Below are 23967 nucleotides of genomic sequence, written 5' to 3' on the forward strand. Positions count from 1 at the left end.
GCAACAAGGGCAACAAAAAGGGAATAAAAAAAAAAAAGAAATTAAAAGATGAACAAGGGGGTGGGTGTTAGCCAGGACTGGAACTTTAAGAACTCATTCAAATGCATTTGAATTCCACTTTGCATCTGATTAATGAAAACCTCAATCTATAAAAACATGTCTACATACATATTAGTCTTACCTCCCCATCCTGACTCACACATTCGTCTAAATATTCAATTATCTTGTCAACTAAGCACATCTTTTTTACCATGGCATGCATCTTAATATCTGTAGACAAAAAAAAAGAAAAAAAGAAAGAAAGTTAGGGAGCACTTTCATAGCTTTGTAAGCATAGAACTCCATATCACTTTTAGACAGAGCTAAAAATAATGGCCCCTGATGCTGGAAATGAGAGGGGGAAAACTTTAAACTTTTGACTTCAGATACAACTCAACAATTTAAAAACCTTCCTGTACCAAGCACACCTTCCTTCTGTAAGGTAACAAAGAGCATCTCCAGCAAAGACCAATGAAATGAATTCTGCAGGCTCTGAAAAGTACTAGAATATTAAAATACACAACCCCTGTCATCTGCACCTGGCAAATTATTTTACTTAGAGTGTATGATGTATAAAGGAGTGGGTTTGCAAGATATTCAACAGATTTCTGCAGAAGATGGACTTTTCCTTTTCTTTCTAATAAGCACATATGTGTGTGTGGAGGTATGTATACACCGCTACTGGTATCCTCTCATCTTTTTTGTAAGATGTATTTACTTACTATGAAAGCGAAACAATGAGAGAAGGGAGGAGGGAAGGAGAGAGAGTAAGAGGCCTCTGATAATAAGGTGATGTTGGGTTTGAATCTGTGACCACTGGAGTCTCAGGCTGTGCAGATTGGTAGCCTGTGAAGTTAGGGTATTAATGTAGGTAACACAACACTCCCACCCCCCGCCCAAAAAAAAAGAAGCTCTCTGCTGTGACTGTGTGAGGAGGCGGGGCCTCTGTGAGGTAAGGGGGCCATCATGAGGCCCAAGCCCAATCAGCCTTTGCTGTCCCACAGAGAGGCCTCCAACGGCTGAGGACACAGGAAGAAGACAGTCACCTATGAGCCAAGGGCCTCACTGGGTAGAAAACAAACTTTACCATTTACAAGGACGTAGATGTACATGTACACACACACACACACACACACACACACACACACACACACACACACACACGCTACTACTGGTTCCTTCTCATCTTGCATTGAGAAAAACACACAAATACACATGGTGATATTAAATCAGTAGAGACTACTGTAATTATTTACTTAAAATTAAAAAGTCGGGGGCTAGGAAATACCTCACTTCACCATGTACAAGGACCTAGGTTCGAATCCCCAGTATGACCTGGAAGCACTATGCAAAGGGGGAAAGCTTCAGGCGGGGCTGTTATAGATCTCCTTCCGCACTCGCCCCTCCCGGGGTTGTGTTTGTGTGTGTGTGTGTGTGTGTCTGTGTGTGTGTGTATCACCCTCTAACTGGAAGAGAGAAAGAAGGAGAGATCTATCTCACCTGCACTGGTGGAACTGCACAGGCCACAAAGCCCCAGCAAAAAAAAAAAAAAGTTGTTAATTTTAAAAAAGTAGGCTCATCTCCTCCTAGAATTCTCAGCTATGTTTTTTTTAAAACGACAGCAATGCTCTAAGAATACTCTAAAAGTGTTTCTGTTTGTTTATTTTTTATTTTTTTCATCTGAGACATTGAGAAATTTCTACAGCTTAATTTTCTGGTTATCTGCACTATTGTTATTAAAATCATGGAATGTTGCTATACAGAGTCTTGGAATACAGTTATGTAGGGAGGAAAATTTAAGTAACCCAAAAAATAGAAGTCTATAGAGTAAAACACTACAAAGAAACAGAATATTTCACACGGTTTTTTTTTTTAAATAAACCTGTCAAGTAAATACAAAGTTTATAGTGCATTATTTTTATTTTATGTTCTCACAAGGTAATTTTTGAGTGATTTCTCTAAGCAAGATAAAAAATAATTAGAAATGTCATGTTCTAGGTAAACTGAAAGCATGGGATTTACTATCAGAAATACTATATATGGGACTGGGTGGTGGCGCACCTGGTTGAGCACACGTTACAGTGCTCAGTGACCTGGGTTTGAGCCCCCTGCCCCCACCTGCAGGGGGGAAGCTTTGCAAGTGGTGAAGCAGTACTACAGGTGTCTCTCTGTCTCTCTCCCCTACTGTCTCAATTTCTGGCTGTGTCTATCCAATAAGTAAAGATAGTAAAAAAAAAAAAAAAAAGAAAGAAAGAAAGATTATACATTACCATAAGCAAAGGCCCAGGTTCAAGTCCCTGATCCCCACTTGCAGGTAGAAAGTTTCACAAGTGGTAAAGCAGGTGTCTGCTGGTGTCTCTCTGTATCTCCCCATCTCTATATCTTCCCACCTTTCTCAATTCCTATGTGTTCTATCAAAAATAAAAGAATGGGGAGGGAAAAAAAGCTGCTGGGAGTGGGAGATTCATTGTGCAGGCACAATGCCCCAGTGATAACCCTGGTGGCAATAAAAAAGGGGGGAGGGGAACAGAAAGGATGCTGATTTTATCAAAGAGCGTTTATTGGCTAAATAGTGAGAATCTAGACCAATAGTCAGCTAGCCTTTTCTGTAAGGATCTAGAAAGTAAATCTGTTAAAAGTGAAGCTTCATGGGGGTGGACAGCTGTGGGACTATGTGAAAGCTTGGTAGAGCTTAGGGGAGCTCTCCCATCCTTAGATGGAGGTCTGGAAAGACACCCCACTTGTTAGCCTCTCTCCTTATAGAGATGAGCCAAGAGGGAAAAGTCTCCCAGACTCAGTTTCTCCTTGTTAGTCTCTCAAGTTCACAGAAAGCCTACAGGCCTCTCACACTTAGTTCCCCCTGCTAGCAGGCCAAATGGCTGCCTGCTTGAGGGTTCACTCAAAGTTCACACATCCACTTCACCTTTTGATCACAAAGGAGAACACACTCTCTCATACACCCCCGCCAATACCAGGCAATGAGACCCCAAATTCTATTTACTTGTGCCCTCTGATACCTGTGATTCACATCAAGCTTTGTTTTTCTTCTTCTCAACCTCACCTTACTGGTTTAACCCCTATGTTTCTCTCAAATGCCTTTGGATAATTAACTCGCCCGCATCATGGAGACTAACCGTTTTGACCTTTATGTATCTCATCAATTCTTGTCATACCAGCCCCCTACCATAGGGGCAAGCTGACCTTTAAGAAACCTGTAATTTCTGACATATGTGAAAAATGTTCTTTGTTTAACTCAGTATAAGAGCCTGTACCCTTCTCCAAATAAATGAATGTTCGTACCAGAACATTCTCCGATGCCTCTTTCTAAGTCACGCAACCTCTAGAGCTGGTGAGGGAGGGTCAGAGGCTTACCCCCGCCCCGTTGGAGCCACTCCACGTGAGCACCAGCAGACAGCAGCAAGTCCAAGTCACCACAAGCAGGACCTGGGTTCTAGCTTCTGCTCCCCACCCGCAGAGGGGGAAGCTTCACTAGCAGTAAAAACAGGTCTGCAGGTGTCTCTCTTTCTTTCTCCTTTATCTCCCTCACCTGTCTCAATTTCTCTCTGTCCTAACCAATAAAAATATGGGGGGAAAGAAGTGGGGGGGAATGACCACCAAGAGCAGTGAATTCATAGTGCCGGCACCATGCCCCCAGCGATAACCCTAGTGGCAAAAATAAATAAATAGATGGTAGAGCTCTGCTGCATTGTCTTGGTCTTTGTTTTCAACAGTTCTGACAGAATCGTGTTTGCTCTGAGGGAGGGCTGCTAAGCCAACAGGCCTCAGCCTGGGTCCGGCCCTCAGCACAATCTGCCTGCCCCATGTACCCACACGCAGAGTGAGCCCAGGCAGCACTCACAGCAGTCAGTGTCCTCAGCAGACATTACCTTGCAGAATCACAGCCAACTGCTCTGCGGCGGACTTGCGCAAGGCTAGATCAACATCGCTGGAGGTGAAGATTCCATATACTTTCTCAACCGTCTCCAACTAGAAGAAGGAGAGAGAGAGAAAGAGAGAGGGAGATTTCCATCAACTTTCAATTCACTCATAAAGCTTCATGGAGCATAGCCTAAGAACAGAAAGCTCGAGGCGAAATACCAACTCCCTGCAGAAACTGACATCTTTACATGGGAGTTTCAACAGTGAAGTGCTCGGTCAGGGAGGGGCTTAGGATCTGAAGCAAGGTGCTGGAGCGTACCATGAGCTCTTCTTCCTTCTGTGTATTTCTGAAAGAAAGTCACTCAGAGGGAGTTGGGCGGTAGCGCAGCGGGTTAAGCGCAGGTGGTGCAAAGCGCAAGGACCGGCGGAAGGATTCCAATTCGAGCCCCCGGCTCCCCACCTGCAGGGCAGTCACTTCACAGGTGGTGAAGCAGGTCTGTGGGTGTCTTATCTTTCTCTCCCCCTTTCTGTCTTCCCCTCCTCTCTTCATTTCTCTCTGTCTTATCCAGAACAATGACATCAATAACAATAATAACTACAACAATAAACACAATAAGGGCAACAAAAGGAAATAAATTTAAAAAATGCTTTGAAAAAAAAAAAAAAGGAAAATTACTCAGCACCTATCAGTCACCTTAGGAATATCCCGGGAAACACGCAGGTCACACAGCATCCAACCAGGTGATGTCAGGTTGGCCAGCAAACAACACTGACCCTGGATACAGAATGCAGATTTCCTTTGGAATATTTTATGTATCTACTTACTTACCTATTTAGACCAGAGCACTTCTCACCTCTGGCTTATGGGTGGTGCTGGGGATTGAACCTGGTACCTCAGAGCCTCAGGCATGACAGTCTTTTGTAGAACCATTATGCTGTCTCCCCAGCCCTTAACTATTTATTTATTTGGATAGAAACAATTTGAGAGGAAAGGGGGAGAGGGAGAGGGAGAGGGAGGCAGAGAGACACCTGCAGACCTGTTTCACCACTCATGAAGCATCCCTTCTGCCCTTCTGCAGGTGGGAACTCAAGGATTTGCACCAGGTCCTTGTGCCTTCACCTAGCCCCCACTTCTCTCCAGCACACACTCTCTCTCTCTCTCTCCCTTTCCCTTGGGTGGGTGGGGGGGGAAGAGTCCTCAAGATGCTTAAAGTAAAGTTCAGCAATACTGGAATGTTGCAGAGAAGCTGGGTGGTTTTCTCCTCTTACAATGAATGAAGAGGCTAAGAACTTCTGTCATAGGTGCTATCCTTCTCCCTTTCTCTACTGCAGTCAATTTCTTTTCTATATATATAAACCTTCTTTTTTTTTTTTTAATTTGATAGGACAGACAGAAACTGAGTGGGAATGGAGAGACAGAGAAGGAGAGAGAGAGAGATGCCCACAGCACTGCTTCACTGCTTGTGGTGGGGACCAGAGGCTTGAACCTGTATCCTTCCTTATATATAATAGATGCGCTTAGGGTATGCCACCATCTGGTCCCAGCAGGCAATTTATAACATAAGGACAAGAATTCCAAATAATTTTTAAACCAGTAACATTTTAATATAACTGAATCATGTAACTGCTTGCCAAGAGATTATCCATAGTTTATATTTGGTGCTACTCAATTAATCTGAGTTTCCTGTGTATATACTGAAATAGGACATAATACTTGACACAGGGCTACACTTCAAACATATGTGTTCAGTAAATAAATACATCAAGAAGCCAGATAAATCCAGGACACAGTTTCAAACTGGCCATGGATAGCCACACTTGAAGTCACCACTTTCCGCCTTTTCTCACTAGAACACAAAGTGCAGTAACAAAAACCATGTGGTATATAAATGTGTCATCAGATAACCACCCAGAAATAAAACTCCAATGTGACAGTCACCTTAATGATCTGCTCTCTTCTGTCATCCAACTTGAGATCCAGCGGCTTTTTCACGATAAATAAGTTAGTGAGTCTGGAGAGGAGTCTGGCATCAAGGATAGGACGCTTCCTGTCAGCCCCTTCCTCCTGTGTGAGATGACATGCTAACAGCTTCAAAGCCTGTGCCCGGACCCTGGAGAAACAAAGTGTTTAACTTGCAGTTTCTGAGACACACGAGTCTGCAAGTTATAAAGCCCTATAAGCACAAAGGATTATTACGTGTCAACAGACTCGCTCGCTGTGCGCACACTGCTATTGCTCATAAGGAGATTCTTATGTGTTTCCTGTTTAAAACATGAAGCTCACCCCCACAGTTGTTCACTTAATTCTACACACACAAGGTAAACAACAGAAGTAATGATGATCAGTAACTATGACAGACTGGGTGAGATTGAACATCAGGGCCAACTGCAATAAATTCATCTACAAGTGAAATCTCACTTCTGCCTTCAAGTCTAGTGATTTATCTCCACCACAGAAACTGACACAGACCCAGGAAGAGTCCAAACACCAAGGCAAACCTCTATGAGACTAACCACACTAAGTAACTAAACTGTGACAGGACAGCAGTGCGGGGAATTTCCTCTTAGACAGTGACAGAGACGGTGCTCATACTTGACAAAGCAAAGACTTCTGGATCACATCAAAAGTCTACTTTGTCTGGAATGCACTGGGACTGAGAGCAGTTGAGGAGAAGGAGGTGGGCAATGTTAAGTCTATGAGTGATTCAAAATGTAACGGATAGCTAGAAATGACTATCAGGTAGTAAACAACAGGTAAAAATAGGCTAGAGACAGGATAGTGGTTCTGCAAAAGACTCTCCTGCCTGAGACTCTGAGGTCCCAGGTTCAATCCCCAGCACCGCCATCAGCGAGAGCTGAGTAGTGCTCTGGTTTCTGTCTCTGTCTCTCTCTCTCATTAAAGAACAAAATATAACATAAAAACTTTAAGTCAAAGCTGCAAAAATATAACAAAAAACTTTAAGTCAAAGCTGCAAACGCAGGGCAGCCTCCCCAGCACAGCCAAGCTGGGTCCCAGTACTCTAGCCTGGTTCCTGCAGGCACCTCATCATAACAGTCTCTCTCTAGTGCAATTAACAACAACAACAACAACAAATTTCCGTAATTGCTAGTTCTCACTTCCCAACTGCATGCCAGCTTTGGAAGGGCAGTGCCCTGCCTGTGCCATCCATGCTGGGCTAACCACAGTTCTGAGACATACCAGTGATACTCGGTAAGAACTTCCTGAGCCTCACAGAACACAGGAACGTGCTGTGATGGTGCTAACAGATGTCATCTCTGGAGCACTGGTATTTGGTATGAGAAAAACCAACAAACTTTCTCCCTCTCCCACTTCCATGAAAGTTCTGAATGGCTGTTTTCATTGTAAGTCAGCACCATCTATATTAAAATTGGGGTGATCCGGTTAGGGGGATAGTCACACACCTGTCGTGCAGCCTTGAGTGTGTCCCTTCCCTGATGGCAAATACTTTTAGCATCCCCTGACCTCAGTGTGGGGGGCATCAGAGTCTGCTTATTCCTCCACGCACCCTGTCAGTGGACATATGTGTTGGAACTTATGTCCAAGAAACTCTACGAAGTCTTGAGGACAACGCTTAGTCAGTAGACAAGGGTTCCTGACTGCACGGAGCTTTCAGTCTGATGGAATGGGGTAGAATTAGTCAGAGTGAAAGCACACACGCGAGTCTTTAAATTCTGTGCAGTGGAGAATTTCCTTCCCTCAAGAGTGATACGGCCCTATCTGGGGACTCCCTTCCTGGGAAAGTCTGTTGGTCCGGGGATCACGGGAAATAAACCGCCAATCACCAAGATGTTGCATTATCCTGACATAAGGTGGAGCGAGAGCAAAACCATCCGTGTCAAAACAATGTCCGTCTGACTCCTCTTTGTCTCTGCTTACCCATCCACCCATCTAGGTTTGAAGCTTGCTTCCTTCTTCCATGACGGACAACCTAAGCACTGTTACCTCAAGAGAGGAGCAGAATCTCCGTGCTGTACTAACACAGACAGAAGGATGGCACCTAGTTCTTCTTTTTTAAAAATCTGTATTTATTGGAAAGAGACAGCCAGAAATTGAGGGGGAAGAGGGAGAAAGAGAAAGACACCTGCAGCCCTGCTTCACCACTCGCAAGGCTTTCCCCCTGTAGGTGGGGGCCAGGGGCTTCAACCTGGTCCTTGTGCACTGTAACATGTGCGCTCAATCAGGTGCAGTACCACCCGGCCCCTGAACATACCTCTCTTTCCCTGCATTTCATTTCGATGGCACTTAACTAACAAGGGAAGGGGGAACACTGCTCAGCTTTCCGAACAAGAAAACGGCTCAGGATTGCTGAGCTGGCACGTGAGGTCCGCTAGCTGCACTCCCATGAGAAACGCGATGTTCAGGGCAATTGGCTAGAAGAGGCTCACTCTAGGATGCTATCAGGCGCTAAAGAGAAGGGAGCAGCCTTAAACAATGAAAAGGGAATTAATTACCTTATGACCAGCAAGACTACTCTTAGACATTTATCCAAAGGAAACTCAAAGACTAATGCAAAGGAATATAATTCACCCGTGTTCATAGCTGCATTATTCACAAGAGCCAAAGAGTGGAAGCAGCCTAAATGTCCATCAGACGATGACTGGGTAAAGAAGTTACAGAATATCTACTCTATGAAATATTACTCTACAGTCAAAAAAGATGCTATTGTGAATTTGGGGTCAATAATGAATGGAACCGGAGGTGATTACGTTTAGCAAAATAAAAGATGAAAGACAACTACCTGAAGGTTTTACTCATATACAAATTTTAGAAAACTTATACACGTGAACCGGCCCAAACAAACAAGCAAAAAACAGAAGCAAACACACTGTCTCTAAGACCTTGTGAGAACTCTGGTGGTTCTCATTGGGAGGTGGGAGGGGGAGGACACAGAACTCTGGTGGTGGGTGAGGTGTGGTAAGACACACTGTCATCTTCCAGTCTTGTAACCCATTATTAATTGTAAATAAATAATAAATAAAATAAAATAAAATAAAGAAGAAAGGAGTAAGAGGCTGTTCCATAGGCTGTGTGATTCCTCTCTGGCCCACGACCCTAGAAGCACCTGAAAGCAGCAGACAGTGAGGCTGGAACAGGGGATGGGGGGGACCCCAGGAGCCGGAGACTGGATGGACTACTTTAGGAAAGCCTGCAAGAGACCCAGGCCTCATAGCAGCCCGTTTCTCGGGCTTGTTTCCTCCCTCTGACAGCAGGAAGCTCTCTCCTCTGCCCTCCTTACTCCCCGTCTGGCCCAGATTGGTCATTACTGTACTTCCTCAGAGGACCCCACTGCTTGTCCGCACGCAGTGGTTCTGTCCTACTCACGCCGGCTTTTTCACCAGCAGGAGCCTCAGCAGGGACTTGAAGCGGATGGTGCAGGGAAGCATCCCTTCCTCAGCCTCCGAGCTCGCCTTGCTGAGGAGGAGGATGGAGTTGCCCAGAGGGTCCTCGGTGTCAGCATAGCCCTAACAAAGTCCAAACAAAGAGAAGTCCTGGTTGGATTTTGCACACAGATCCTCACTTTTTTACTTGAAAATAAGAACTATACCACCCCCATGTCAGTTATCAGGCTCAAGCCAAAATTACTAGGACATAGGCTTCTAGAAACATTTCTAAAATAGGCATCCTAGCTTTCTTCCACCCGAAGGTCACCATTCTCGTTGGCTCTATTACTACTCTTTGTTTCCTTATTAATAAACAATTTGTTCTGCTTTATATCTTACTGCCTTTTAGCTACCAAGTTGAAGATGCAACTATGATTCCATCCTGACTTCCCTGGGCAGGCAACCTCACCAATGTGTCCTGGAACCACCTCCCCACATCCCTGCTCCACTAGGGAAAGACAGAAACAGGCTGGGGGGAGGGGGGGTGTGGACCTACCTGCCAACACCCATGTCCAGTAGAGAAGTAATTACAGAAGCCAGAAATCCCACCTTCTGCTCCCCATAAAGAATTCTGGTCTATACTACCAGAGGGGGAAATGACTGGGGATGAAAACAAGAAACAAGGAGCCAACATCTCTGAGACGGAGCAAACCATGGCGGTCACGAGCCTTGGTGGTGCATTTGGTGAGCTGCAGACACAGTTAAGGGTGTGAAACTATACTGCTGGGATCTTATGGCATCACTGTTAGCAAGAGAAAGATGGACGGCAGGGCTGCCTTTACCTAAATGCTGCTACGTAAGGGTGAGTTGACAGGGTTAGGCAGACAGAACAGGCACGCACAGCCAGCCTGCTTTGCCCTGCTGTGGGGGACACGACAGCCACTTGCTGTCTCCTGAGCCTCCCCTTCTGGCTTGTCTCCATTTCTTCCCCAGCCAGACAGCAGCACCAAGGCCCATTTCCATCAGTCACACTCACGCAGAGGGAACGGCGTGGCAGTGAGCACGACATACCTGTAGCACTGGGATGACGGGACAGAGTGACTCCAGGAACCTGCTCCAGGTTGGCGCCGCCATCATCAGTCGTCCCTGCAGTAGGTACAGCAGGATGGCCTTGGCGGTGGCGTTCACCTGGGTGAACAGCCGGCACGGTGAGGAGCCGGAGGCCTGAGGCCCGCCCAGTCCCCTCGCCCACCTGTGACAAGCTGGGGAATCGGGAATCTTCTGTTAAGCTCTTCTCTTCCTTCAGATGTCTGCCCTTCCATGGCATCATCTTACTTTTTTTGATTCCTTCCTCACTCATCTTTATTTTCCTTTTTCACTTTACCTTGAAGGTGCACGTCTCCATTAAATTAAAAATAACCTGCAGGGGCCAGGCAGTGGCACACACGGTTAAGTGCACACATCAGAGTGTGCAGGGGCCTGGGTTCAAGCCCTTAGTCCCCACCTGCAGGGGAAAGCTTCATGAGTGGTGAAGCAGGGCTGCAGGAGTCTCTCTGTATCTCTTCTTCTCTACCTCTTTCTCCCCTCTCAGCTTCTCTCTCTGTCTTTAGCCAATAGTAAATAAGAAACTTTTGGGAGTTGGGCGGTAGCGCAGTGGGTTAAACACACGTGGCACGAAGCGCAAGGACCGGTAGAAGGATCCCGGTTCGAGCCCCGGCTCCCCACCTGCAGGGGAGTCGCTTCACAGGCGGTAAAGCAGGCCTGCAGGTGTCTATCTTTCTCTCCCCCCTTCTCTCCATTTCTCTCTGTCTTCTCTAACAACAATGACATCAATAACAACAATAATAAAACTACAACAACAATTAAAAAAAACAAGGGCAACAAAAAAGGGAAAATAAATAAATATAAAAAATTAAAATTTTTCTTAAATAAAATAAATAACTTTTAAAACGTCTGCTAACAAAAACAATTATCGAGTTCCCCGCATCACAGGAAGACAAGTAAATCCTTTCATCTAAATTCTTTTGAGAGCTCAGATGTCTTGGGATCTGATTTTCACTTTTCCTAGAATAACTTCTAGTCAGTCTATTCAAAGCTTATTTTGCTTATTTCACATGACTGAGGGGGACGCCTTCTAGTCAGTCTATTCAAAGCTTATTTTGCTTATTTCACATGACTGAGGGGGACGCCGGAGCACCACTGCCACACCTCTAGCACTGGGAATCCACCCAGGAAGCTCAGTTGTACAAGTCCTGAACATCACCAGTGGAGCTAATTCCCAGGCCCTTTGTTTTATTTAACGAGCACCTCAACTCAACTCATCACAGCAAGGTTTCCTTTCAATGTCTTACTATACTCTCTAGTTATTTTCGGGCATTATCTTGACTGAGAAGGACCACTGGAAGAAATAACCGCAGTCTTTAAGGAATAACAACAAATAAGTTTGAATTTAACTTGTCACATGCTGTTACCTCAATGTTGGGCTCCTGAATGCCAAACACAGAGATTTCATAAAGAACTTTCGAATGAAGCAGAAAGTGAATTCCGGTACAGAGTGAAGACACAGGCTTCAAGGCATTGTGGACACCTAGACAGTCCTGTGAAGTGAGACATAAGGGGCTCAGCAAGCTCAGATACTGCTTTTTCCAAACGATTCCTCTTTCTGCCATTTACAATTTAATCCTGAGTTCGGTTTTTACTGCATTGAATTTTTACCTGGTAGAGGATTTTAAAAAGTTAAAAAGAGACACTCTTGCCTAGCTGTCTTGTGTGTGTGTGCGTGTGTGTGTGTAAAGTTTTCTTTTTAATTATATTGTTTTATTTGGGAAGTAATGATTTATAAGATGATTGTTCTCATGTGGGGTCTAACAGTTTTTGATGGATAACTCAAAAGCAGCCAATCGATGCTCAATGCCAAAACAAAATAAAAAAGAAAAAGACAAGAAGTTAAGAAATAAAAACCTACGAAAGTAACAACTGTTGGCAAGCATGCAGACAAATAGAAGTCTTGTGCTGCAACACTGTCTGGAACACAAAAGGTTGCAGCAGTTACACTGCTGGGTAAACACCCAAAAGGGGCTCAGACAGACAGCTGTTTACTGAAATTCACAAAGTACCATTCACAATAGCCAAAGGATAACAACAACCCAGATGTCACCAACAGGAGAATGGGTGAACAACGTGTGGTAACTACAAACAGACACTACTCAGCCTCAGAATGGATCTGCACTGCAACACAGATGACCCATGAGGTGGTCATTATGCTAAATGCACTAAACCAGACACAAAGAGATATCCTCCACGACCCAGCTCCACTTCCATGAGTCAAATCCAGATAGACAGCAGAATGCTAACTGCCAGGAGCTTCGAGGGAGGGGATAGGGAGTTACTGATTGGCAGGTATAGAGTTTACAATTGTGCTGCTATGAACAGAGGTGTACACAGATCTTTGTGGATGGGTATGTTGGGTTCCTTAGGATCTATCCCCAGGAGAGGAATTGCAGGGTCACAGGGTAGGTCCACTTCTAGCCTTCAGAAAGTTCTCCAGACTGCTCTCCACAGGGGCTGGAACCGCTGGCATTCCCACCAGCAGTTAGCAAAACTTTTTGAAAGCAAAACAGAACAGAGAGAGCTGAGGAGAGAACTGGTATGTGGAAAGGCAGCTTTGAGAAATTTCCATCCAAATGCAAGACAAGAAGATGGGGGAAGTACAAGAGGGTTTCAGAGACACCCTCACTTTCTCTGAAATGAGAAAGATCAATGCAGATCTGAGGAGACTTCAAGTTGGAGAGAATAAGAGAGAGAAGAGTGACTGAGAATCATGCTGCAGACTCAAGTATGGTATACTCAACTCAGAAGCCAAATTAAGACATTTTTAAACATTTGTACTATAAAATGTACATTGTAGCTCAGCACAGAAATTACTTCTGTTTTTATTTGTTTTTGGTTTTTGCTTGTTTTTGTCTCTAGTGCAATCTCATAAATCCCAGGGATATTTATTCATTCATTTCATCCTGAGAGAGGGACATAGTAAGGAGGGAAACACCATAGCCTCTGAGCTTCCCCTAGTACCAAGACAGCCCCATGTGGTGCAAGGACTCATGCCTGGATCACAGGCAGGGTGAGGCCAGCATTCCACCCAGTGAGCCATCTCTCAAGTCCTAGAAATCACTCCTGAATGACCTAATGAAAGCCAAGTTTTTAAACAGCTTTTCCATCCATCAATCAATAACACAACATAAATGCTACTGTGCAAATCTTCCAATGAAACAATTTAATTGCTAGATCTATTAAATTAAGGGAACTGAATACCTCATACTTATGAGAGAACTAGCACTGCATTAAGGATGAACAGTCCTGTCTCTTGCCCGAACATTATGTCATTTAATTTTGGAGTTAAAAAAAAAAAAAAAACAGAGGATCCACTATGAGTTCTCACCCCGTGCCCCACCCCACCCCCAAGCAAACCCACCTTAATGATATCCAGACAGCAGCGGTAGGTTTCTACTTTTACTCCTGGCAGTGGGTGAGACAGCATCCGCAGAAACACCCTCTGGCTGCCCCCCTGCAGGAGTGGGCTGGCCTGTGCAGACCTAGAGCTGGCAGAAAGGACATGGAAGGCAAGTAAGATCTGGGAGGCAAGTAAGTGACTTAACAAAGAGAGTGAGATGTTAGGGGAGATGTCCTTTCCCACTCCCCGCCGATTCGCCCACCTGAAATGATATTTCACTAACCTACTATCTGCGTTGGCCTGAAACAAGCTTACTTGTTTCAAGGAAGAAAGCATTCTCTCTTGAAGACTGCTCAAAAACTTAAATTGTCTTTAAAAATCTGTATTTGGAATGTAAATGTCTATAGTCATTATAGAAAACAAAATGGAGGTGCCCCCTCCAGAAAAAAAAAATCAGAAATTACACTACTACATGATCCAGCCATCCTATTTGTGGGTATATACCTAAAGGAGGTGACATCAGCATCTTGAAGAGATGTTTGCACCCCTATACCTGCTACAGCATGATTCAAAATAATCAAGAAAGGTTAACAACCCAAGTGCCAAATCAAAGAGCAAACAGATAAAGAAAATGAGGTATCTATTGGTGGAATATTATCTGGCCCTAAAAAGGGCCTAATAAATCAATCAATCTAGAGGCCACTATATTAAGTGGAATGAGGCAGCCACAGAAAGACAAATTCTGCAACATCGCCCTGATATGCAAAGTCCAAAGTCAGTCAAATTAGTATCAGCAGAGACTGGAGCACCTAGTGCTGGGAACTTGGAGTAGAGGAAACAAGGAATTGCAGGGCCAAAGGTACAAAGCTTCAGACCTGCAGGAGGCGTCAGTGCTGGGGGGTCTGGCGTGCTTCCTGGGGACTAGTTAACAACACTCTATTTCTGACATTTGTCAGGAGAGCAGCTATTAAGTGTCCTCACCATGCCCCCCACACACATACACAAAGGTAACTGTGTGAGGTGAAAGGTGAATTATCAAAGCCCATCCTCAAACAGTGCTTATTTCCACGGAGTTCACTCTTTCCCAAAGCAACGATGATATTAACTGATAAATAGGAATCTGCTTCAATGTCCCAAGAGCACATTAGTCTTCATGTAGTCTTTTCCACATAAGAAAGGGGTACAGAATAATGAAGCTTACACTAAAAATAATAACCCTGCAATTTAATTTATTATTCAAAACTTTAAAGATAAACAGACAAGTATGTTGGACTATTTGGCTGGGGTGGACACCAAAGCAAACATAAGAAAATCCAAGGAGGGGGCCGGGCGGCAGCGCAGCGGGTTAAGCGCACGTGGCACAAAGCACAAGGACCTCCACAAGAATCCTGGTTCGAGCCCCCGCCTCTCCACCTGCAGGGGGGTCACTTCACAGATGGTGAAGCAGGTCTGCAGGTGTCTGTCTTTCTCTCCTGCTCTCTGGCTTCCTCTCCTCTCTCAGTTTCTCTCTGTCCTATCCAACAACACAACAACAATGGCAACAAAGTGGGGAAAAAAAGTGGCCTCCAGGAGCAGTGGATTCATAGTGCAGGCACCGAGCCCCAGTAATAATCCAGGAGACAAAAAAAGAAAGGAAATCCAAGGATAAATCACTATTAAATCAGTATGTCATGGGGGGAAAACCCAAGGATAATTCATTTTTGATGTATAAAGGATGACATTCTTAAAGTTTCTTCTAAAACAAGTAACTGTCTTAATGCTACTCTACACAGAGTTGAAAAGCCAGATGCATATTAAAACTATCTGAAATATAATTGCATTGAAGCTAAGCCTTGTTGTCACTGCTTCTAAAGCCGTGCGCACATGCAGAATGTCCTATAACAGCATGATTGTCTTAATAAGTGGACATTACATCTTTGAACAAATGCAGATGATTTCCTTCACTAGGGGGAAATGCTGGTGGTAGGCAAAGCTCCTCAAGGCCTGGTCTGCCAGCTCCACGAGTTCTAAGAGGTTCTTCTCTCCCTGAAAAAGAAGACTCTCGCATAAGTGTTGAGTAAACAAAACTATCAGGTAAACAGAACAGTAAACAGGCAGTTCATGTCCAGTTGGAAATACTCAACAGTGAACACGGCAGGTGTTGAGATCTGAGACTGCTCACAACTGCCTGTGTCCACCTTCCCACTGAAATGGCAGCCAAGGAGGGGCGGAGATGGGGGAATTCCAGGCTAACTGCCCCAGCAAGACTTCCTAGTGGTCATCAATAAGGAGACTCACGATCTAGTGTTCTTAGTCTCTGAGCACCTACAGCTTCTCTGCTGTGGTTCATGGCGGAGCCAGTGTCCACCTTCCCCTTCAACTTGCTGACCAGTTCTAGAGTCAGAGGGCAGCCTATGCATGTGTGTTTAGCTGGCCATGAATTACTCAGCTGGCCCCAGAATTACTCAATGTAGAAACAATTCGACTTCCTACCTGAGGGAAACAAGAAGTCAGTGGCCTTGATTTGTAGCAAACAGGAAGGAAAGAAAAAGAATAGTGGGGAAAATTATAAATATAAGGTTCAGGCAGACCTGACCCTGGGTGCCAGAAAGAGTAAGAATTCTGTCCTTAATGCTTCAAGATCTTCAGGGTCCATTTGTATTTTCCAAAAGAAACAATCAATGTAGTCAGTGTTTGTGTTAAGATTCAACAGGCCTTTCATGTATAATATACAGTATAAGGTCCGGGCTGGGAAAGATAGCATAATGGTTATGCAAACAGACTCTCATGTCTGAGGCTCCATAGTCCCATGTTCAATCCCCTGCACCACCATAAGCCAGAGCTGGGCAGTGCTCTGATAAATAAATAAATAAATAAATAAATAAGTAAATAAGTAAATAACAGGGCCGGCTGGTGGCGCACCTGGTTGAGCGCACGTTACAATGCGCAAGGACCCAGGTGTGAGCTTCTGGTCCCCACCTACAGGGGGAAAGCTGTGCTTTGCAAGTGGTGAAGCAGAGTTGCAGGTGTCTCTCTGTCTCGCTCCCTCTCTAGCACTCTATACCCTCTGAATTTCTGGCTGTCTCTATGCAATAAATAAATAAAGATAATGCCCCCAAAAATTAAACAACAAAAAGCATAAGGTCCTAGTAGTGGCTCTAAAAGGAGTAAGTAACAATAAACAATCACTGCTACAACACTGCACATAAACTTATCTCAGTGCCTTTATAATTTGGTTTATGATTCAAAAATTAGGGTGATTGTCCATGTAATGAGTGTATGAAATACTGAGTATATATACAAACAGGCATTAAAATGGCCCTTACAATCCTGTCTTTCCTTGTCTGTGATCATTGTTCATATGCAGTAAGTCACTTTCTATTCAAGTACTGTCTTTGCAATATCTCTGCTTTCAAGGATCTGATTAACTTAGTCGATTATAGCATGGGGCTAATAAAAACCACTGGTCTTGTGAATGTCCACTGTGGGTTAATCTCAAGTCTCTTGCTTCAATCTGATAACTGGCATTACTAGATACGTATTCCAACTTCATCAATTTGAAAACAATCTAAGCTAAAACTTCTAAGTTTATTAGGAAGGGCACTCGAAAGAGATGTTAATAAACGCTCACCTCCTTGCCAACATCTGCCAGGAAGTTACAGGTGCACTCGATTGAGTAGACGGTCTCTGCAGTGTGTTTATAGAGGCTGTGGTGTTCAGCACTCAGCTGCTCCAAATAGGCCACAACAGCTTCGTGGATATTTGCATATTCCAAAGAAAGAGGCATGTCCATAGAAACGAGAAATAAGGCTGCAGACATGGGCTCTGGTAAAAACTCACTTGCCTTGATAAAACAGAAACAAAATGTTAGCACCCAAAATGTAAACAGAGTACACCACCAAACATAGAACCTCAAAGTACCTCACTTGCTCAGTTAACTCTCAATATCGGCTTTCCTGTAACAGATTCTATTTCCCACCACATTGTCCATCTCTCTCTTTTTTTTTTTTTTTTTGATAGGACTGAGAGAAACTGAGAGGAAGGAAAGAGACAGAGATAGGAGGGAGAGAAAGACACCTGCAGACCTGCTTCACTGCTTATGAAGTGACTGACCCTCCCGGAGCTGAGGAGCCTGGAGCTCGAACCAGGATCATCATGTGTGTCCTTGTGCTTGGTACTAAGTGCACTTAACCCAGTGTGCCCCCTCACGCCCCCAACACCATCTCTATGCCTTCATATAAGGCAACTTTTCTCTGGCCAGAAGAGACCAAGTCCTAATTTCAGCTCTTTCCCAAAGTCTGGGAAATGGGCTATTTCTTCTTCCCCCAAACCAGCAATGAAAACCACTCCCCCTAAGTTCTCTATCATACTGAGATCTCTGCTAAGATTAAGACAGGAGGGCTTCTGCTCTAAGAATTTTTGAACACGTACACACTTATCTCCAACGTCGAGCAGCCAGCACTGAGCTCAGGAACACTTCTCCTTAACTGCCCATGAGGCAGGGCCCACACTCAATCAAGGGTAGCCGGGCAGCTGGTTGTTTCACCTTCACTTTGGAGGGACGGGGTGGGATTTAACATAATAGTGCTTTTTGATATATTTATTTTCCCTTTTGTTGCCCTTTTTTTTTTAATTATTGTTGTTGTAGTTATTGATGTCGACGTGGTTAGATAGGATAGAGTGAAATGGAGAGAGGAGGAGAAGACAGAGAGGGAAAGACAAAAATAGACCTGCTGTGCTACCACCCAACTCCCTAGAATTTTTTTTTTTTTTAAAGTCAACAGCGTGACCTCATGATACTGGGGAGAAAGAGTACAGTAGTGCTTGAAGCACTCTCAGGTCCTCCCCCAAGTCTAAGATATCAGAATGGCAGGTCATGCTGTAAAGCACTAAATCTAAACCACTCAGCTTTGGCAAATCATGAGATTTTTTTAAATTATTTATTTATTTATTCCCTTTTGTTGCCCTTGTTGTTTTATTGTTGTTGTAGTTATTATTGTTGTCATCATTGTTGGAGAGGACAGAGAGAAATGGAGAGAGGAGGGGAAGACAGAGAGGGGGAGAGAAAGATACCTGCAGACCTGCTTCACCGCCTGTGAAGCGACTTCCCTGCAGGTGGGGAGCCGGGGGCTCGAACCGGGATCCTGACAACGGTCCTTGTGCTTTGTGCCACGTGCGCTTAACCCGCTGCGCTACCGCCCGACTCCCAAATCATGAGATTTTTCTGCGACTCCCTGAAGAAGCCAGCTGCCAGGACAGGGACATCGAACCCCTCGGAAGGTTTCGCACGGCTCCCTGAGTCAAATCACCTTCGTGGATTTATCCAATCAGAGCATTAATTTTTTTTTGTTTTTATATTTATTTATTTATGTATTTGTTCATATTACCAGAGCACTGATCAGTTCTGGCTTATGGCAGGGGACTGAACCAGAAACTCCGGAGCCTCAGGCTTGAAAGTCTCTTTGCATAACCATTATGCTATTTCCCCCCCCCACCCTAGGACATTTTTTGTTTTTTAAAGATTATCAGCGCCATGTTGATCTGTATATGGGGATACAGGGAGCCTCCAAAATCCTTTGAGGCCAACAATTAGCATTTTAAAACAGTTCCATAAGGGCACTGTGTCAAAACATTTAAATTCAGGAAATCTCTATAAATACATATTATAATAGTTTGCCAAACTCCAAAATGATTTGATATCTGCTCAAACCCACTTTTTCAGGGTGGAATTTTTTAAAATTTTTTTTACTATTATTTATTTTCCATTTTATTACCCTTGTTTTTTTTGTTGTTGTAGTTATTATTGTTGTTGTTGATGTTGTCGTTGTTGGATAGTACAGAGAAATGGAGAGAGGAGGGGAAAACAGAGAGGGGGAGAGAAAGACAGACACCTGAAGACCTGACCTGCTTCACGCCTGTGAAGTGTCTCCCCTGCAAGTGGGAGGGGACTTGGGGGCTCGAGCCGGGATCCTTACGCTGGTCCTTGTGCTTCACGCCATGTGCGCTTAACCCACTGTGCTACCCCCCGACCCCCGTCAAGGTGGAATTTTCAGAACCCAAATTCCCTTTCCTTTCTGGAGGGCTTGCAGCAGGCAGAAGCAGGGTAACTGTGTATTTATGTAAATCCAAGGAGAAATTAAACATTAAAAATGGAACATTTTTTAGGACTCATCTCAAAGTTCTCAATGAATCAACAAAGCAATTATTGCCATCCATAAATCAATACCTTAAGAGCAAACCACTCAATGACCCCACTTACTGTCTAGCAGAATTTCAGTTATATATAAAGAGAAAACAGAGGCTGGGTGAATGCACAATGACCCGGGTTCAAGTCGCTGGTCCCCATCTGCAGGAGGAAGTTTTGCAAGTGGTGAAGCAGGGCTGCAGGTATCTCTCTGTCTTTCTCCCTCTCTACCTCCTCCCGCCTCACAATCTCTGTTTCTATCAAATAGATAATTTAAATTTTTTTAATTTATTTATTTTCCTTTTTTTTGTTGCCCTTGTTTTTATCATTGTTTATTATTATTGTTGTTATTGATATCGTTGTTGTTGGACAGGACAGAGAGAAATGAAGAGAGATGGGGAAGACAGAGGGGGGGAGAAACACAGACACCTGCAGACCTGCTTCACCGCCTGTGAAGCAACTCCCCTGCAGGTGGGGAGCCAGGGGCTCGAACCGGGATCCTTATGCCAGTCCTTGCGCTTTACGCCATGTGCACTTAACCCATTGCGTTATCGCCCAACTCCCTGATAATTAAAAAATTTTAAAAAAAGAAAACAAAGTTACAAATACTGATTTACCTTAACAAAAAATAAGACTACCTAAAAAAAAGAAATGATTTTACATTATTTTAACCTTAAAGTAGTTAAAGTAAAATAAACTAGCTTCTACTTTGATTGATCCATGTCAAAATACCACACACAAAAGTTAATCATATATAAAATCACAAGATAACTCAAAAAAATAAAAAATGTAAATGATGCTTAGACCACATGCTCTACAGAATTTCCTAGAACAAATAAGCATGTGATTGATGGATAGTGAAAGGCAGCTGCACAGTGCCCAGGACACTGCTCTGTACCGGCCGTGACTTATTTGCAGTGATCATGCTGCTCTGCTTATTCCCCCCGTACTTTCATCTAAGCGTGTTTTATCTTTCCTTTTGCAGTAAACTGTAAAGCCTTTATATGTGAACCACTTAGATGCCTTAACTGTTAGCAATCAAATTCAGAGACGTGGCGTCGACTTAAAACAACAGTGAGATGATTTAAAGAAATACTTGTAGCCACTACAATCCCCTTTAACAAGCAGTTACATGAGAGGATAACATTTTGCAGTAGAAAATTAACAACTGTCCACTACAAACAACAGAGATGAACCTTTGAAAAACACCATCAGCAACTCATGCTTTGTAATTCCAATTACAGCATTCAAACACAGATGAACTGATCTGTGGTGGCAGAAGTCAGAAAGGAGTGTAGTGGAATGGAAAGGAGAAAATGGATGGGAGTGGGCTTTGGGGACCCAGGTGTGCTTTCCTCCATGTCCGGGTACCTAGTCATTTCTTAAACACATAGGCTATGGGTTGTTTTTTTGTTGTTGTTTTTTGCCTCTGGGGTTATCACTGGGGTTCAGTGCCTACACTACAGATCCACTGCTCCTGTGGCCTTTTTTTTTGGATAGGACAGAAACTGAGAGGGATGGGGAAGATAGAGAGGGGGAGAGAAAGACGGACACACCTGCAGACCTGCTTCACTGCTTGCGAAGCAACCACCCCCTGCCGGTGGGGAGCTGTGGGGTCCTCACAGCTTCGTACTATGTGCTTGAGCTTCGTACTATGTGCGCTTAACCCACTGAGCCACCACCCAGCCCCCAACTATCAATTTTTCTAAACATGTTACACCATATTGTTAAGGATCCTTTAAAAGAAAAAAGCTATTACAGAATTAATGTGTTGTTGTTGTTGTTGTTGTTGGTGGTGGTGGTGGTGGTGGTGGTGGTGGTTTGTATGTTTTGAAGATAGGAAGGGAAGAACCAGATATCACTCTGGTACACATACAGCCGGGGGTTGAACTCAGGACCTCATGTTTTACCACTGCACCAATGTTTTATCCACTGCACCATCCCTTGGACCACAGAATTAATGCATTTTAATTCCTTTTTTTTCTATCAAATGATACATCAAAACTGTTCAAAAATGCCAGCCATGTCTCAGCTGTTGTGTCCCAAGTCATCCCTGCACAGGTGCTACATGCACACACAGAGGCACAGATGACAGAGGAGAGAGGCCTCTACCGCAAGGCACTGACTGGCGACTCTCGGTGCAGGTCTGCTGCGAGGCCTGCCTCACCTTTTCGACGGGGAGAAGCGTCTGCAGCAGGCGGACAGAGAAGAGTGAAACGCTGACAAAGGCCATCCTGTGGTGCGCCAGCACGGCCTCCGGGTGCACCAAGTCGGCGTTGTTTTTGTGGTAACAGATCGTGTCGCCCACGGACCCCAGCACCATGAGCAGCTTCTCCTTCTGCAAACATTTAAAAAAACAAAATGGAGAAACAACTAGTGTTAGCAGGCAGTGTATGTATGTTCAGCCACAGGAAGCCATTCAGGATAGTAATTAAGTAGTAAGAACTAAACACAAGTGTCTTCCCATCTGGAAGAATCACCAAAACCTTCTCGAGTTCAACAGCGAAGCAAACAAAATCAGAAATGAATGGGGCGGCATCAAACTAAAAAGCTTCTGCACATCACCAAAATCTTCCTCCAGTATGACAAGGCCTCGGTCTGAACACAAAAACGGAAAATAAAAATATTCAGTGAGTGCAAGGGAGATAGCTGGCTTGGGTTATGCTCATAAGCTGAGTGGTGGAGCTCTAGACAGGACTGCTGTCAATCAGCATAATATGGAAAGATCTAGAGACCTGGACAAGATTCTGAACTTGACAAGTTCTGAACTGATAACATTTCTTTTTTCTTTCTTTCCTTCTTACCTCCCTTCCTTCCTTTCAATTTCTCTCCTTTTTCTTCCTTCCTTTCATGACTCAACAAATGCACATCTTTTATCTTTCTTTTTAAACTTAGCAGAAGTACGAACATTAAGAAAGCCTATTAGTGTTTCCTCTATTAACATGGAGCCCAAAGAGACTTTTCCTTGGGAGTCATTCAGTCTCTTAAACAAGCAAAAGTAAATCAAATATCACTTCAAGCACTGCTGCTTTATGTAATATTCCCAGCATACCAGTTGGCAATTGTACAGAAAATTTAACCTTTAAAGTAAAAATAATCCTTTGAATCATAAAAGACCAGCAGCCAAAAGTTAAAAGTGAGTGACAAACTTTTTTACAGATAAATGCTCTAGCCAAGAAAATGTAAGTTAATTTAAGAAGCAACTGATAAAACATTCTTCACACTTTGAAAGAAAAACTCACTTGCTGAAGAGTCTCAACATATGAGAATCTTCTAAAAGCACTGTAAAACAGTGCTAGAGCCTTAAGGACTGGAGAAAGACTAAGACTGAGAATTATTATCCTGATTCTATAGGTGAGGAAATTGAAGACTATCAATCAATGCATTATATCTACTGCAAAATACTTTCTCTCCTAAAGATCTATTAGAAGGAAAAAGTGGATTTGAATGGGTATTAGTATTAAATAAATATTAGACTATAAGCAGGAAAAAGTGGTTAAGAGAAGAGGCTATTTAGATAGTTTCATGACGAATAAATGTGGCTTCCATTTCTGACAAGTCAAGCGTAAGCGAGAAGGTGACAGAGTTCTCATTTTATAAAGCAAAGTGCCCATTTTTCACAGAATATAAGCATATCAGAGGATGAAGTTTGCATCTTTCAAGCAGAAAGAAGATGACAAATGATTTCAAGCAGAAAGAAGATGACAGAAGACGCCTGCCTTGCTGTGCACAGGACCCGGGTTCAAGCCCCCAATACTGGGGGGAGGGGGTTAGGGGGGAGTATAGGATGCACTAGAAGGAGCTTTGGCGCTGTGGTATCTCTCCATCGGTCTCGTCTATCTCTCTAAAATGCTGACATGCAGAGGTAAAATCACACACGTGCAAGGCCTCATTCTTTCTCTCTCTCCTATCATTTCCCATGAATAAATAAAATCTTTAAAACACTAAATAACCAAAACCAGAGAATTAAGTCACAAGAACTCAGTGTTTTTAAAATTCACTTTCTAGTTCAATTGCTAAAAGAAAGGAATGTTACCACAGACACTAGAAGCCCCCCATATGGACCTGCCAACATCCATGTCCATTGTAGAAG

At 43.8% G+C, this 23967-nt stretch overlaps 1 protein-coding gene across 2 annotated transcripts in view; it reads right to left on the reverse strand.

The window, feature by feature from the left end:
* RTTN (rotatin) overlaps nt 1-23967 on the reverse strand; it is a 137719-nt gene that overhangs the window by 92573 nt on the left and 21179 nt on the right. For both annotated transcript variants that reach the window (XM_060174034.1, XM_016188531.2), the window contains exons 11-20: nt 22042-22212; nt 17322-17534; nt 15624-15736; nt 13733-13859; nt 11733-11858; nt 10333-10449; nt 9263-9402; nt 5858-6029; nt 3927-4026; nt 182-270 (exon numbers count right to left, since the gene is read on the reverse strand). In XM_060174034.1, coding sequence (XP_060030017.1) covers nt 182-270; nt 3927-4026; nt 5858-6029; nt 9263-9402; nt 10333-10449; nt 11733-11858; nt 13733-13859; nt 15624-15736; nt 17322-17534; nt 22042-22212 — 1368 coding nt within the window. The remainder of the gene's footprint in view (nt 1-181; nt 271-3926; nt 4027-5857; nt 6030-9262; nt 9403-10332; nt 10450-11732; nt 11859-13732; nt 13860-15623; nt 15737-17321; nt 17535-22041; nt 22213-23967) is intronic.

The sequence above is a fragment of the Erinaceus europaeus genome, chromosome 15 (assembly GCF_950295315.1).
Source record: "Erinaceus europaeus chromosome 15, mEriEur2.1, whole genome shotgun sequence".
Classification (NCBI taxonomy): Eukaryota; Metazoa; Chordata; class Mammalia; order Eulipotyphla; family Erinaceidae; genus Erinaceus; species Erinaceus europaeus.